The sequence below is a fragment of the Galleria mellonella genome, unplaced genomic scaffold (assembly GCF_026898425.1).
Source record: "Galleria mellonella isolate WM207_F2 unplaced genomic scaffold, CSIRO_AGI_GalMel_v1 utg312, whole genome shotgun sequence".
NCBI lineage: Eukaryota > Metazoa > Arthropoda > Insecta > Lepidoptera > Pyralidae > Galleria > Galleria mellonella.
Window position 1 is genome coordinate 1,996,361 of NW_026442074.1, and position 17,898 is coordinate 2,014,258.

The 17,898-nt window shown below is 35.8% G+C and overlaps 1 protein-coding gene across 1 annotated transcript in view; it reads left to right on the plus strand.

The window, feature by feature from the left end:
* LOC113520121 (nucleoporin 88) overlaps positions 1-17,898 on the plus strand; it is a 160,901-nt gene that overhangs the window by 93,513 nt on the left and 49,490 nt on the right. The window contains exon 2 of the mRNA XM_052895876.1: positions 1,100-1,269. Within this exon, the coding sequence (XP_052751836.1) occupies positions 1,100-1,269 (170 nt within the window). The remainder of the gene's footprint in view (positions 1-1,099; positions 1,270-17,898) is intronic.

Below are 17,898 nucleotides of genomic sequence, written 5' to 3' on the forward strand. Positions count from 1 at the left end.
TTGTAGTTCTCTTTTGTCATATATTCATCTGTAGGAAAACAGACTATCCATGACAGAATTGTAAAACATAAGACAATAGTAAAATCAAGGGAAAAATATAAAAGGCGTATTAGGATGGCTAGTAATACGTCACACATCCTTTATTCTTCACAAGACTTTTGCCAGCTACTTTGTCTACGTGAATTGTGTAGGCACTTGTAGATGGTGTATGAAGATAAAGTATACACCAGATTTTAAGTTAAGACCTCTGAAGGTCTACTTCTCAGGAATACAACTGTGAAAACAGCTTCCAATTTGATACAGTAGTTTTTACCAGATGCTTGAACAAAAAATAGAGACAAACAGACAAAATTGCTAATTTTGGCTTTGCTAAGATCCCACTTTTCAATTTTTCTTAAATATCTCCCATGTACAGATATCGTCTAGTTACAGTTTTTTGTATATTAATAAGCTGTATCCTGCTTCTTCGCCCACGTGAATTATTGTACAAAGTATCCTGTTTTAAATTAGCATATAAGCTATCCGTGTACCAAATTTTCTTCAAATCCAGTCACTAGTTTTTGCGTGAATCCATCCTTATAAACTTTCGTGATTTTAATAGTAGTACGATACTACTTGTTTGAAGGTGGCGCTAAAGTCCTTATGTAGCTTACCAAATGATAGCTCTACGTACTCTTCGAATTATGAATTAAGCGACAATATATATTTTTAATACAGTCTGATCCCGGCTTGGAATGGACCATTCCCCCCTTTTTGGTATGAGTCGTAAAGGCGACAAAGAAAACATAGTCGAGAGATAGGCAGCAGCTTCCTTTTTGAAATATCACCAATGCCTAACTTCGGTTGCCAACCCGCCTGCCAAGCGTGGCAATTACTGGCAAACCCCCCCTTATGAGGGAGACCTATTTTCAGCAGTAGGCAGTTAACGGCTGATATGATAATGTTTTTTTTTTTTTAATAATCCTAAAATGAATGTGAAAAATTCAGAGATGAAGATTCGATCTTGGGACGACCAGATCACATTCAAGAATTACATTTACCCTGTCATAAACTGACAAGCCCGTAAATAAAGCTTATGTTTGTATTTTCTTTTTTTCAGAAACTCCATCTTCTAACGCCACCAGCCTTCTCCGTAGAGCGCATCATCAGCAGTACCTGTGGAAGTAGATTATGCGTGTGGGGATCACGAGGTGTCACCGTCCTGGAGCTACCCTCGCGATGGGGCCGCGCTGGGCTCTTCGACTCGGGTAGTCAGACTGTCCTATGCAAGTAAGTGAGACTATGTACCTTGCCGATAGATAAGTGGAAATCGTTAGCAACGTCTCGTTCTTTCTCGTGCGAACGCTGACGGAAACAATTCTGTTGATAGATTCGTCTTGTCTAGGGATACAGGCCCTCTAGACAAGTGGCAAGCGAATTCGTCGATGGAATCGACATCGCTAGCGACTCCGTGAGTTGGAATGAGTCATCTGGCATTGATATCTCATTCTATCTCACGGATACGCTAACGATGTCGATTCCATTGACGAATTCGCTTGTCACTTGTCTAGAGGGACCAGGTCATCTTTGTTCCAAGTCGATTACGGAGCAAAGGTTGAAATGGTTTAGAAGGAGATATGTGACTGAAGTCACTACGTATTAAGACATAACATTTACTTCACCGGGTGTAGCAATGTATGAAATATCATAGGTTAATAACGTATTCTGAGATGTTCATGACGCGTTTCATGTTTGTGTGTATATGTGGCAGTTACCTTACCATAAAATGCACTGTAACGCATGGGTATCACTTGGGACATCTCATGCGTTACCTCAAAGTGTTAATCCTCCATACCTGGTAATTTCACTGTCATTTCCCGCTAGACTTAGAATTCGAAACAAGGATATCCGCAAAAGAACCAAAGTAACCGACATAGCCCGAAGGATAAGCAAGCTGAAGAGGCAATGGGCTGGTCACACAGCTTGAAGAACTGATAACTGATGAGAAAGAAAGGTTCTTGAGTGGTGACCCCGTACGGGCAAACGCATTGCAGAGAATCGGTGGATACAGGTGGCTCAGGACCTTTTTTATGGCAGTCTACCGAGGAGGCCTATGTCTGATGGAAATGATGATGATGAATGATCCCACTAGATGCTCTTTCTTCCAACATAGATTATAATAATATACTTTACAGATTATATTTAAAAACTGTTAACATTATTCAGTGAGACCAAACACCTGAAATCTAATACAGCTGATAACTAACCAAGAAAGCTAACACGTAAGCATCGTGCATTTTCTACTATCACGCTAAATTTTGTTACCTATTAAGCTCCTCGAAGCGGCTATAATGTTAGCCTGAGGTAACGATTAAGTCAAAGATTATTACTTTGATTACAATCGATGCAGAGCACCTAGCCCATAAAACTTTACGAAGTATTAATTTACTTACAAAAATCAATAAGAGAATTCTTATTATTTTATTTATCTGAGATCGCGATATCATAATACCTTAAATTAAAAATATACTTAACGAATAAATACTAGAAACTAGTATAGCTTTATTAACTAAATAAATATGAAAATTTGATGTTTCTTATTTAGTCATTTTATAACCGTAAGAGTGATTTAGATTTTAGAAGATGAAAGTATTATAGTTTGATTTGATAATTTGACAAGAACTGTAGTGTAGATGATAATCTATCTTTGTATGTAGTATATATGGACATTTCTTTTTATACACACACGTCTTTATGTATATGTATTATATACTCACTGAAGGAAAGTTGCCATACAACTAAGTATTAACTGAGAATATTGCTTTTTGACATAATCTTTTATATATATATATATATATTAAGACACACAGCAATATCAAAACCTTCTCGGAATTTACGTCATTGCCTAAAATTACTTTACATTAATATTCGTACCACTACATAATCCTCTCAGAGGCGCCGTATTCAAAGGCAGTACACTAGGACCGTTCCGTCTACCATCTACGTATTATCGTACCCAACTGCTTTGGTTTCCACAGTCACCACTCTTTTGTACATGTTATTAGGTAGCTATATCTCCCATTTGCATATTTCGGCAGTAAAATTAATTCGAAGATTTGCCGCGTCTACCCGCCGTCTTCGGGGGGTGGCGTAATGTTTTTGGATTTGTGCATAAGACCAATTATTGCAGTCTCATCTCAGGAGACGGGTGTTATCTTTATTTTTATCTGTTATTATAGCGAACTAATATACTTAGGGATCTATAAAGTTGGTTGGGAACTTACTATGTTCTCTATCTATTAACAAAACTATATAATGTATATAATGAGGAGAAAAAGAAAAGTTTTTGAATTTAAATAATAACACATAAATATTGGATATTTTTTTAGAGAAAGGAAATAAGTACATACTATATATCCCATGTCGTATCCCATCAGTGGACAGTTAAGGGCTGCTATGTATGAATCCCATATTGTATTTTTTATGCAACTTAAAATGGCAAATAAACAGACGGCCCACCTAATGGACAGTGGTAACCGTCGCCTATAGACATGAGCAGTACCATGAGACAGAGTACACTGTTTCGCCCATGCGTTGCCATTCCTGAGGATTCAGGTGTTATTTCTCTGTACCCTATAAATTCACTGTCATATCCCGCCCTTCAAACTAAAACACTGCCATTCAAACACAACTGTTTCACGGTAGAAACGCGAATGAGACAGAAATATCCAAGCAGATGACTTTTATACAAAGTCTCCCACTGGTAAATTAATTAATTTATCTATTTTTTCTCTTATGGGGAAAGCCTATATTCGGTATTGGACAGTTTATAACTAATATAGTAATATTATAATAATGAATCAAAACAAAATCATAAATAAATCCATTCACTGTATAAAGTCGTTACGCCTCAAATCTGAGCAACTAATCGCACTGCAGACTTATGATAATAGCTGTTAACGCCCATAACGCAGCTAGTATTAATCCCTACAACTAATATTAGCAATAAACAGCCCTTTCGGCTAATTATGCTAAGATGTTTCGCAGTTGCCGACGTCTGCACCGGGGATTTCGTGAGTCTGCACACACACGATAGTCGGTTACTTGACTTAGATTGTACTATTAAAAGTTCCGACCGTTCTACAGGCACTGAATCAACCAATCGAAAATGTACATGCTTAATAACTAACTTAATAAGTACTGAATCAACCAATCGAAAATGTATATTCTTAATAACTAACATAACAAGTACTGAATCAACCAATCGAAAATGTACATCCTTATGTAGTAACTAGCTTAATGTAGTCATCATTTCAGCCATTATCTGTCCACTGTTCGATATAGGCCTCCCCCATAGATTGCCATAAGGAATTCTGACTCCTTGCAATGCGGGTCGTCCTACACTGCGTTTACTCGTACGGGATCGACACTCAAGAACCTTTCTCTCCCTTTGGTTGTCGATTGTTCGAGCTACGTGACCAGCCCATTGCCACTTCAGCTTGCTTATTCTTCGGGCTATGTCGGTTACTTTGATTCTTTTGCGGATATCCTCGTTTCAGATTATTATTCAAACTTATTAGTTTCAGTCTTATCTCAAGTACAAATAATAAAAGATATTTCTTTTTATCTAAAAATTACATCTATGTTTTACAAATTGGTTCCATAGAAATTTTATCAAATTCATTTGAGTTGTTTAGTTTTAAATACAAAATAATTGGTTTACCACGATTGTTTTTTTTTTTTTTGTTTTTTGTGGAACATCTTTATATAAGTAAGATAAGATTTAGAAATACAGACAATTCTAATACGTTCTCCTTTCAAAAATAGCTTATAAAAAGTATTTTCCTCGTGCCAAGTTAATTTCCGTGTGCCCGCAGTGTGTACGAGCACTCGTGTTGTCGCCATATTTTCTTTGCGAACCCGTTATCGTCGGTGCGGGCGTTCGGTGCATTTCCTTACAGATTTGCAAGTACCTCCCAAACATACTGATTTTCAACGGTGAATTGTAAAAGCATAATTATACGTTTTATACGCTGCTTATAAAATTATTATATTTATAATAATATTATAAAGAGTCTTCATAAATTTAGCTTGTTGGAATGCCACAACGTTGCAGTTGTCTGTCAATTTAAAAAGTAATAAATTTCATTTACTTATTTTGTGATAAATAGGTAGATAGATAGATACTCTTTATTGTTTCCCACATAAGATTACAATAGTAAACTTATTATAAATACAAACAATTACAAGAAAATATTACACTGAGAAAACAAGAAATGGCTTTATAGCTAAGAGCGATCTCTTCCAAACAACCTTTGGATAGAGAAGAGTAATTATACACAGGTAGATAACAATGGATAGTAAAAGAAGATAAGTCCTCTATGAACAACCTCATACATGGAGCTATATTAATTTACAAACATATATATATATATGAAAAAAAAGGAAATACAATATTTTTTTAACAATATTTAAAGATAAATCATAGATTAAGGAAATTTATTGCATTTATCAAATACAAATGTATTTATGGTGGATTATTAATTATTATTGGTGAAGTAAATATATTTATTATAACAATTAAACAGTATCTCCAAGTTTTGCTATATAAGCATATAATATATAAAGTAAGTAGAAATCAGCTACATGCATTATTTAACAATAGATAAAATACAACATTATAAAATTATATAGTAAAACAATACAAATTAAAATAATAAAACAGTTTTTAATGTTTCTAACTGATCATTTCAAAAGTTTACGTGCGGTCCCGGCATAGAATAGGTTATCCCATCCTTTCCCGTGGGTGTCGTAAGAGGCAACTAAGGAAGAACGATGGATGAGCAGGAGCGTCCCTCTTAAAACATCTCCAAAGCTTAACTGCGGTTACCAATAATGCCTGCCAAGCATGGCAACTACTGGTAAAACCCCCTTAGAGGGAGGCTTATGTATAGAATACGTTGCGTATAAATCTACAACAAAAATCTTTCATCACCTGGAAAGGAACATCACTGTTGATTTTAGACTTATTGAAATTATCTGCTGAATCAATAAAAGCCGATCTCTTTTACAAGAGCAACCCTCAAAGCGATCCAACTTCAATACGAAGAACTAATAAGCAAATGAGAACACCTCAAAACAATCCTTAATTAAACGTGGGTATATTGTCGTAGACGGACGCCAAACAGTATCCGGTCCTCTTCAAACAGAATGCTCACGGGAATAGAACACGTTACCCCGCTCACCCTTGATCGGTCGGCAATAACTTTTGCTGTTCGAAAATTAAAATGCAAAAACGTATGTTACAGAGAATATATATATATATTTTTTACAACACAGGGGCAAACGAGCTCGCGGCTCACCTGACGGTGACTACCGCCGCCCATAATCACCCACAATACCAAAGACATTGCAGGTGTGCTGCCGACCTTTTAAAAAGGAATATGCTCTTTCCTTGAAGCTAATGATGTCGTATCGGTTTGGAAATACTGCTGCTGGAAGTTGATTCCAAAGAGTTGTTGTCCGTGAAAGAAATCTTTATACCTTATTAAGTAACCCTTATTCACGTCAAATCTCTTATAATAAACCTATTAAGACTAGTGAGACGACTGCAAATAGAGATGAATGGAAGAAGAAAACATTACGCCGACACCAAATAGATTTGGGAGAGTGGCAGGAAATAGAAGGATACTATGTATGTAATTTTTCTATTATATATTTATTAAAATAAGAATGCGTTGACGTCGCCCAATGAAAAAGAACAACGAATCCCTAAAAGGAGCATTTGTCTCGATTTTCCGCAAAATGTAGTGCCCCAACTCCTAGAAGCGAAATTACCTCAATAAACTAACACCGTAACACATAAATACAACCATGTAAGCGACCACCTCACGGGTATGACACACAGTTTCTAATCCAAACGTCCCACGATCAATAGATAGCGATGTATCACAATAATCCTTTGACCGACACGAACCCAAAATATCCCATAAGACTCAATTACTGGGTAACCCCGATTTAGCCACCGAAGATCCAATTTGTAAACACACCGATCGGAGAAAACTATCCGCGGCACACGACATACAAACACCGAGTTTATTTGTAGACGGCTAAAGTCTATTTTGCAAAAACAAACTAGAAGATCACCTTTCAAGTCGATATTGTCTAGTCATGCGAGTGATGACCGTGGTGGAATTTCTATATACAAAAGTGAACTCTATTGCGTGGATGTGAAGGTATGTAATATGTAATGCGAGTGGATCCTTGTAGGTGCGACCTGACCCTCAATTATAGACCACAAACTATTTTATCTAACACCCGTGTGACAACACTAATCTTATTAGAATCTATTGAAATCGAAATCGGGGAAGTAAGTCCCTGCAGCTATAAAGTGGGCGCTTAAAACACCATTTCGCTTTTAGATGTAATAAAATCAGTAATTTTATAGGTATACAGGGTGAAGTCGAAATCATTAGCATCCTTTTAAAGGGTGCTCTACCAAACTTAACATTTTGGCCAAAGAAATTGGAATCTAAAAAGACAAAAATATATTGAAATTTTTGATCGTATGTTACGAATACGATGCGAGACTTGTAAATAACCGATGGGGCCGAAAGGTTCTTGAATGACGACCCCGTATAGGCGCACGGAGTGAACAGACAATGGCTGATTCGATGATGATGATCCTTAGAAAAATATGGTAGACTAGTTTTGTTTTCCCCCTCAATTCAATCCTTATTTTTTGGAGGGGGGGGGGGGGGGAACGTTTAATTTTACTAATAGAAAATTTCCTTTAAAGATTACTGAAAAAAATCTATTTTTGTATTGTATTGTATTGAAAACAGTAAGTTTTTTCCGTCACTGTAGTAATAAATATGTAATTTCGAAGTGAAATATTAGTCAAGTAATAAAATATTAAGCTATCATTGAAAATTTCGATTTTATTGGCAAAAGAGTATTTAAACACTAGAACCAAAATATGAGGTACTAGCTTATACCCGCGACTTCGTCCGCGTGACCGGGATAAACAGTTGCCATTCTCCGTCTTATATCCGTGTTTACTAAATTTCATAGTGAATGGTTAACCCGTACAGGAGCTAACAAACAAACTCACTTTCATATTTATAATTTAATATTAGTGAAGATTATTAATAGTGAGGTCATAAAAAAAAATTATAGTAAATTCAAATTTTCTTTGGAATTTAATTAATTATTAAAATGTAATTATCTATTAGGTCTAAATTAACATACAAAGTGCATGCAACTGCTACATCTGTGTCTACTCATGTCCATGTATATATACCGCGATCAGGATTGATTCGTCCTGGTCCCTTGATTCCGGATTCGGCTTAAACCAATTTGGCGGGTAATCCGTGCTGAGATTCGAACGCCTCACACACCCCCCGTACGCGGATAGAGACAAATAGATTTGCGGGATCCGATAGAAAGGTTGGTTTTTCGTTAATTTATTTGAAGTTAAAGCTAATGAGGTTCTGGTTTATTTGGTTAGTTTAATATGTAATGGGGCATCCTATTTATATAAAACCATAGATATATTTTGTAAGGTGAAGAAAGATTCTTGAGTGGCGACTGCGTACGAGCAAAACTAGTGTAGGACACCCCCCACTAGATTTTTTTTCATACCACTGAGGTGGCAAACAAGCCCACCTGATGGTAAGTGGTTACCGTAACCTATGAACGCCTGCAGTACCAGAGGTATTACGCGTGCGTTGCCGATCCTAAAGAAACCCCTTTACTCCCCTTTTGAAGAACCCCATGCTGTAGTCTCTTGGGAAAACCTTGGCAGGGAGCTCATTCCACAACCTGAGTGTTCGTGGAAGGAAACATCTCTGACATCGCGCAGTACACGACCATTGAGGCTGTAGGACATGAGGAGTGATAACCTGAAATGCATTGCAGTGAGTCAGTGGATGCAGGTGGCTTCGGACCGTTCTTTATGTGGGCCGTCAGCTTGTTTGCCATTCTAAGTCGTATAAAAAAAAATTAAAAAAAGACATTGAAACCTTCGAGAAAAAAGCATAAAATGTTGACAACACACCGGCAATAAATAATATGAGTAAAAGCCATCCTCTGATGGTGCGTGTGCCTATGGGCGACGGTAATTACTTACCATCAGGCGAGACGCATGCTCGTTTGCCCCCTGTGATAAGAAAAAAGGTGTAATAATCTATATATTATGTAAGCAGAGATTTATAAAAGATCATACTTTAATTTCGGAAAGATTTTCTCAAATGAAAACTTTTCGAAAATACAGTAGAAAAAAAAACATAAGTATTTAAAAGAGCTAAAAGCTCCTAAGTTTACATTAATGTCCTCTCAAATTCAAATTTTTAGTCATTCTGGTATCTATGAAATATCTCGTAATTCATCAATGCATTTTATTCGTTTTCAAATTTTATAATTAATTAATTATTTAATGTTAAATTTGTCACGTTCGAAATCACTGCTACGCCGTGATTGTACGGCTACATCGTAGACTGTACTGCTACGCCGTAGACGTCTACGAAGAGTATACTACGCTCATTCATATGGGGAATTGAGCGTCATTTTTGTTGCTACTACTATAATAGAATACAGAGTAGAAACACATTTTCAAACATCGATGAAATTGGTGAAATTTCTTGGACATTACCCACAAAGTATCTACAAAACATCGTTCATTGTTTTTTTTTTTCGTTTTATAATAAGAATAATCAATATGAATTTTAATACGAATGCAGTCACTGATGTTTTTTATTTTTTTATTTTATTCACTTATTAGCTGTATCCCGTGGCTTTACCTACGCCAATAGTATATAAAGTATGTTATGTACTAAATTAGAATATATCCTACTGATGTACCTATCATTGCTTTTCATCAGATAAGATTGTGACCCTACAATAACTAAACTTACTTACTGTCCGACTTGACCCACTGAAACTGCGCAGAGATGTTGCATTTCTGTGCATCTTCTACCGAATTTATCATGGGGAGTTTTCTGAGAAATTGTTCGGATTGATACCTGCAGCTGATTTTCACCACCGTACAACCCGCCACAAACTAAAGTTTCATCCCAATCATCTGGACGAGTGGCGGTCTTTCACCGTGCGTTTTTCAAGGCACTTTTATCCACGCACAACCATTCTTTGCAATCAACTTCCAGCAGCAGTATTTCCGAATCGATACGACAACATAACCTTCAAGAAAAGAGTATATTCCTTTTTAAAAGGCCAGCAGCACACCTGCAATGCCGCTGGTGTTGTGGGTGATCATGGGCGGCGGTAGTCACTTACCATCAGGTGAGCAGCATGTTCGTTTGCCCCCTGCGTTGACACATTATATACTCTTTCACACGGGCAAAACCACAGGATATAGCTAGTATTATTTTATATTCGTACTTCTATTTGCTCTTTAACCAAAGGTTGTCTATAAGAGACTGCCCTAGCGATAAGACCATCTTTTGTACCTTAATGTATATATATTAATCTATACTTTATATGCTATATTTTACTTTAATTTTTTAATTGTTATTATATATTTTTATGTTTTTAGTGTAATAAAGAATTAAATAAATAAATATTAAAATGTTACCATAGAAAAAAGTATTGTTAATATACAATCCACGTGCCATCACGAACAAGTTAACCGCAAACTATTCTCCGTAACGTGGATCGCTTAATCTCACAGACACCATCGCAAACATCTAAGAGACCAATACGCAAACATGAACGGTTTGTTCAGGACATGTTTATTTCACCGGACACTGGACGTGGGCAAACAAGGTGCGACACCGTTAGTTGGGCGCCGGACCCCAAACTTCGCAACTGTTTGTATTGGTAGCCGTATTACCGTACGACTGTATTTAAATACATGACACTGTACATCACAATCTTAAATAAGAAGAAGAAAGTTACAGACGTAATAACCCTTATAGAACATTTAAGGGACACCAGAGGGAGACTGTACAAAAGTCGCTTGCTTGGGTACCTCTGTCCCATTCGTATTTCAACCGTAAAGCAGTTGTGTTTGCGTGGCTGTGTTTCGGTTTGAAGGGCGGGATATGGTGTGAATTTACAGGGTACAGAGGAATAATATCTAAGTCCTCAGGAATGGCAACGCATGGGGGGTATCATGGGCATAACAGTATACTCTGTTATGTCCATGGTACTGCTTATGTCTATAAGTAACGGTTACCACTTTCCATCAGGTGGGCCGTCAGCTTGTTTGCCATTCTAAGTTGTATAAAAAAAATTTAAATGGGGTTGGACGGGACATTTGCTACGTTGTAAAATTGACAAATGGAGTAAACTAGTAACTTTATGATATCCAAGACAAGACTATAAGAAAAGGGCTCCCGAAAACAAGATGGATAGACGACATCCGTTAAACCTTGGGATCTTACTGGAGTAGTGGCGGAGGATGGAGTTCAGTGGAGAGAGCTGGAGGAAGGCCTATGCCAGGAGGCACGCCGAATTCAGTTGTAATCCGACAAGGAAACTTCTTTTTTTTATCCAAAAAGATATACTTACAGATTGGTCTTATAGAAATTTTATTAAAAATTTCATTTCATTCATGTATGTGTACAACCATTTTGCATATTTTGTTTCATAGTAATAGGTGGCCAACGTCGTTGGTGATACTAAAATTATTGATATTTAGATACATATGTATATATATTGTTATTGTGTTTACTGTTTGTTGACCTAAATAAAAAGAAAAAAAAATTGTTTAGTTTTTAAAGCAAAATAACTGGGTTTGCCAAAATTGAAGTTGGTATTTTTTTTTTTTGTGAAGCCCAATCTTTTGTTTGAATCAATTAAAAAGCAATATCACTGAATAGTACCTAACATTGATAATAAAAATCAGGGGCGCACAATAAAGTACCTATCTCAAAGGAAATGACATCCTCAATTTCTGAAGAAATTTCTCACGGTCGTAATAGAGCGCCCTAATCGCCCCCCACCGTGCGTACACCGCGCCGATTTTCGGCTACATCACACAGGGGCCCCTTTTTTATCCCTTTACCACAGGGTGGGGGACCCTTGGGCCACTGGACTGCATTACCAGTATCGATGGCAAATTGGGGTTGTCGAATCTTGTAAGGGTTAAAAAGGGATTTCTTGTAAGGAGCGCTTTTATTGAATCGCGGCTTTTCGAGCTTTTATCTGTAGGTTTCTTTTAAACATGAGAAAGCCAAGTGGCTTCTTATTGGAGATTTTAATCATTTTGAATTTTCATATTATGTTGGGGGAGTCGTAATGGGTCGTAATCGTAAATCACTTATTAATTTATTTATTTATTCTTTACTGACCATGTTCCAAAAAATGTTTTGCTGAACTTCCAGTGAAGCGACGTTTCAAATAAGTATCTCTATAGATTTTATACTCAGGGTTTGCTGGAAGAGAACTCTTACAGAGTTAAGCTCGCCTGTTGTACATCTTTATTTTATATATATTATATGTTGTAATTTTTTGTGTACAATAAAGAATAAATAAATAAATAAATATATGTATTACTAAGCTACCACAATCGAAGCATTTGGCATTCCATTGTTTCTGCCTACCCTAATGGGAGATTGGCGTGACAGATATGTATGTATATATGTATGTATTACAAAAAATTATAATTTTTGTACCGTCTTTGTAAAGAATGGCAATAAATTTATTATTATTATTATAACTTAATACAATTAATTAACAAAACAATAACAAATACAAAAGCGAACAAACTCAAAATAAATACAAACAAACAGATTCCACCGAGAACAGCGTCAATAACGCGCGTAGTTTTGTTAAGCAATTAACGGCGCCGCAATCCGACGGTTTAATTCCGAACACACCGTCCATAAACGAAAGCCTGCCCACCAACCGAAAGGGAATGTGATGAAAAAGGCACAGTGTCCACACACTTGAGGAGTAGCAATGAAATTACGAATCTTTGGGCGTTTCGCACCGCGTGTCGTTCGGACTGCGGTGTCAATCGCCCATAGTTTTTTCACCTGCGGTAAAGGAGCAATTTTGACATTGTTCCGATTTTTTAATTTAAATCTGTTTGTTCTTCATATTAATTTTATATAATTTTAATAATCAACGTCATTAATGCTATAGCCTCATTTAATTAATACATTAAACTTTCCTACAATTTTAAGGCAAATATTTCATTTACTATTAGATTATTTTTAACTGTGAACAGTAATTTACACCATAAAATAAATATAGAGATAACTATTCATATATCTCTCGAGTTTATCAATTTTATCAATACTAATATTATAAAGAGCAAAAATTTGTTTATTTGTTTGTAATGGATAAACTTAAAAACTACCCATCTACTACTGCTATAGATTTTTTTTCAAAAAAATTAGAATTCCCTACAATTATTACAATAACTTAACCCGAAGTACACCTATTAAACCTAAAGTAAATAAACATAAATTTTAAAAGTAAGCTAATATAAATACACATTTTTATCTGATAGATAAAAACTCGTACAAAGCCAGGACGGATCGCTAGTTATGTAAAAATGGCTCTCGAAACTATTTGTTTTATTGTTAAACTTTTAAAATTAACATCAGATCTCAAGACAATATGTAGGTGGAGTCTTCTACTTCCAAAGGTTTCTCGTCGGCTGTTACGTACTAACACCGAAGCCTTTGAAATTATGTTCTTCATACTTTAGAGGGCATGTATTTATATATTGCCCTAAAAGATATCAGTTTCGATCGTCGACTTCCCGAATCGCAATCAAGCTTTGTTCGACTGAGGTGTCACCGATTATTTCAGTCTTTCTTATAATTTTAATGAAATTAAAATATAATGTGTTATTATATTTTTTATGATAATCTAAATCGTTCATTTCCCTAATTTATTTTTAATATGTTTGTACCGAATGATGGGAAAATAAATTCAATAAACAAGAATCACTCTTATACAGTGCAAGGACGAATCCGCACATGGTGCGAAACGCCCAAATGCCCGAAATTACATGCGGTCGCGGCCACTGGCCGTAATATCATTCCTCGCGAGTCTTGAAAACGAAATTAAATTTTGCATGAAATGAAACAAAATACAAAGAAAGTCCCACGTTGGGCGCCACTTTGGCTTTGTTGGCGCGCGCCGTCCGGGGGCCGAGGTTAGTTAGCCCCGGTCAGAGTATCGTGTGCGCTCTGTGTAATTTGTTTCTAATCATATTACCTTCACATTCCGTACCTTTCTTTGTTTGAAAGATGTGTAATTGTCATTCTTTTGGCACTTAGTCCAATATTGTGTTGGAAAAAATAGTCCGTGCTACTTTGAGTTGGAAATTTAACAATAGCAGTATGCATCAAATTCTAACCATCTTTATTCAGATATACTTGTTTACAAGTACTTTTAAATAGTCATTTATTTTCTAATCTACTGCAGGGATCGGTAAATTCTTACCTGCTGAGAAAAGCCTGCAAGAAACTCAACGGTTGCTCTTTTAAATCTCTATTAACAAATATATATTATAAGTATTTATATTCATTTAAATGTATGTCTATATCATTAAAAAACCCATACATTATCGACTACCATCATTCATGTTTGTCAGTCAAGTCATCGTTTAGTATTTAATAAGCTTTGTTCAATAAGTGTTTTTAAAACAGTTTTAAATTTATCAAAAGGTAGATCCAAAATGGCCTTCTGTATCTTATAACGTTTAATGTCAATTCCCTTAAAAGAGCTATTAACTTTACCAGAGGGAGACTTTGTACAAAAGTCGATTGCTTGGGTAGCTCTGTCCCATTCGTGTTTCAACCGTGAAGCAGCTGTGTTTGCATAGCTGTGTTTCGGTTTGAAGGGTGGGATATGGCGTGAATTTACTGGGTACAGAGGAATAACATCTGAATCCTCAGGAAGTGCAACGCATGGGGGGTATCATGGGCGTAACAGTATACTCTGTTATGTCCATGGTACTGCTCATGTCTATAGGCGACGGTTGCCACTTTCCATCAGGTGGACCGTCAGCTTGTTTGCCATTCCAAGTTGTATAAAAAAAAACTTTTTCTAAACGATGCTTCGGAACAGCAAGTTTGTGTTTGTATTTATATCTAGCGTTAAGACTATTGACATCACTGTTTTTGATTTTTGATTGCATCTTTGAAATTTATAAGCAATTTTAAGAGATATTTATTAATTTATCTGTAGTTTTTTTTTTTTTTTTTTATATATATGTGACGCTTTATCTTTGGCAATTCTAATTGATTCTGTTTGCAATTTATAGGTTCTTTTACCATTTATTGGTCTCATTAATTTTATTACAAATAAACTGTTTTTGTTTTCTTTTCAATTATCAATCAAATATTGTTAGTTACATCAGGGTTTTTATGATATCCATAATTTAAATAATTAATCAAGAGGGAGAAAGACAAGTATGTTGAACTTATTTTGCTATAAACATTCAAAAAAGTATACTGTTTCGCCCATGATATCCCTATGCGTTGCCATTGTTGAGGACTCAGGTGTTATTCCTTGTACTCTGTAAATTCTGTTTTTTGTGAAACACAATATAATATAATATTACTAGCTATTGGCCATGGTTTTGTTCGCGTACTGTAGTGTATTTCCTATTAAGTTGAAGTTTTCAAAAATCAAATCCTAGCAAGTGCTTACGTTATGAAATAAACCTATGTATCAAATTAAGTTTAAGGAAGATTTGGCTGTACGTGGACAAACGGATAGGACAAACGGTATAATAAATATAGATACAAATATTTATATTCTTCTATAGTTAGTATAGTATTACAATAAAATATTTGACCGGTTTAGTTTATTTATATTTATTTATTTATATATTTTTGTACATTCACTTATAATGTAGATATTAGATTTTACCAAAAATGTACACAACAGACTTATCCCCTTAAGATATTTCTTGCAATCGACTTTAAATACTTAAATAGATAAAAAGAAAAAAAAAATATATAGCTTGCAAAGCTTTAAAAGTCACTTATTTCTCTATCAAATCAACATGTTTCATGTAGGTATATAGGTACAGATCGGACATAACCCATACGAATATGTTGAACGTATTCAAGTAGTACACGTGTTGCTTATATTAGTAGCATGTACGGCGGCATCTCCATTATTAATCAGCCGCGTCGGCCTGTTAATTAGCTACCTTCATAATGTACAAACGGTTTCGGCATCCCTCACAAAATCCACGCACTCATAAATACTTAGGTGATCACGAAAACTGCGAGTTGTCGGCGCGACTTAATATTTCATCGCGTAGGCGCACACTCGGACAAAAATGTATACACTAATGTGAATGGAACTTAGCCCGGACTCACCGGCGAAATAATTAAAGCGTACCATTAAAAATTCTTCGTGCAAGCTCCGCCCGGTCGGTCCGGATATGTGATAATATTAATACAGCGCGCGGGCTTTGGCCGCTTCGCAGGTTCTTGGCTGTTCGCACAAAATCTGCTTATTACAATTATTCAAATGAATTATTTACGTGCACCCTCGCTAATCAACGGCACTGACGAATTTTAAACACGACTGGTCCGAATGTACTTTAATATGCGTATGCATGTACCTGGTACACATCAAAAGAAGTCGCCTCGCCGTCTCGGAATATGTTAATTAAATTTCTAATTGAACTGGCTTATATATATATATATATATATATATATATATATATATATATATATATATATATATATATATATATATATATATATATATATATATATATATATATATATATATATGTGTTTTTTTTTCTTTTTATGGTTGAGCTCGATTGTCCTCATCATATCGTCATAGTCGTAGAATACTGACGGATCTTTATATTTAATATTCGTCAGATCCGTCAGTATTCTACGACTATGACGATATGTCGATCGTCACTGTCCACTGCTGAACATGGGACTCTTCCATAAGGAGGGTTTTTTTCTAATGGGTGATAATAGAATGGTAACCCCGCTTGCGCTGTCGGTATACACTGGCGGGGTGCCAGTGAGAGATGATAGGTGAGAATGAGAGCAGATCAGTTAGTTCATCGTGACGAATTTCACAAGAAATAGCTACGATGGTTTCCAGGAGGAACCGCGTGGAGATCGACCTGATAGAGTATATTGCTAACAATGGGGCTGTCAAATCCCATTACTAATAATCTCCTTCCCCCAGCCTCTTATATTGTTTATAGTTTTTTTTATTATTATCTACCAAATTAAAAATTAATACCACTTTCTATTGTTCAAGAGAAGCAGTAACCCCTTCACGCCCCTATTTTTCTAAGTGTCCTTCATTAATATACATATATTTTCAACTTCCATTCCTAGTTTCTTTTGTCTCTCACATATGACAGTTGTACACTCCGTGTTACGGTGGGAAGGTAATTTTTTTGTTAATGAATTACATATCACCTTATGAAGAGTAGCTTTTTATATGGATGATAATGGAATGGTAACCCCGCCCGCGCTATCGGTAAATACTAATGAGGGATGATAGTTGAGGGTGAAAAGACAGCTCAGTTGGCCCATAATGACGAATTCAACCGTAAATTAGTCGCGTGGAGGTCGGCCTGATATAGATAGCAGTAGGGACTGACCTCCACATTATTAACAATCCCTTTCCCCCTTATGAGGAGGATTGTGGATCAAACAGTTATGTATATGGTATTGTTCGTGTCTATAGGCGACGCTTACCACTTACCATCAGATAGGCTATCAAAAAAGTTAAATTTTATTTACAGATAATCATCATGTACACACAGCACTAAAATCTGACATCTAGAAAAGCTATAGATGACGTGGCAGAACACAAACTTGTCACCATTAAAAATATATGAAATTAAACATACAATATACACTTTATGTTGCAAACAATTGTATAATAAATAAATCAATTATAAGTTTTTTTTTTTTGTACTAGGAAATTGACGGACAAGCA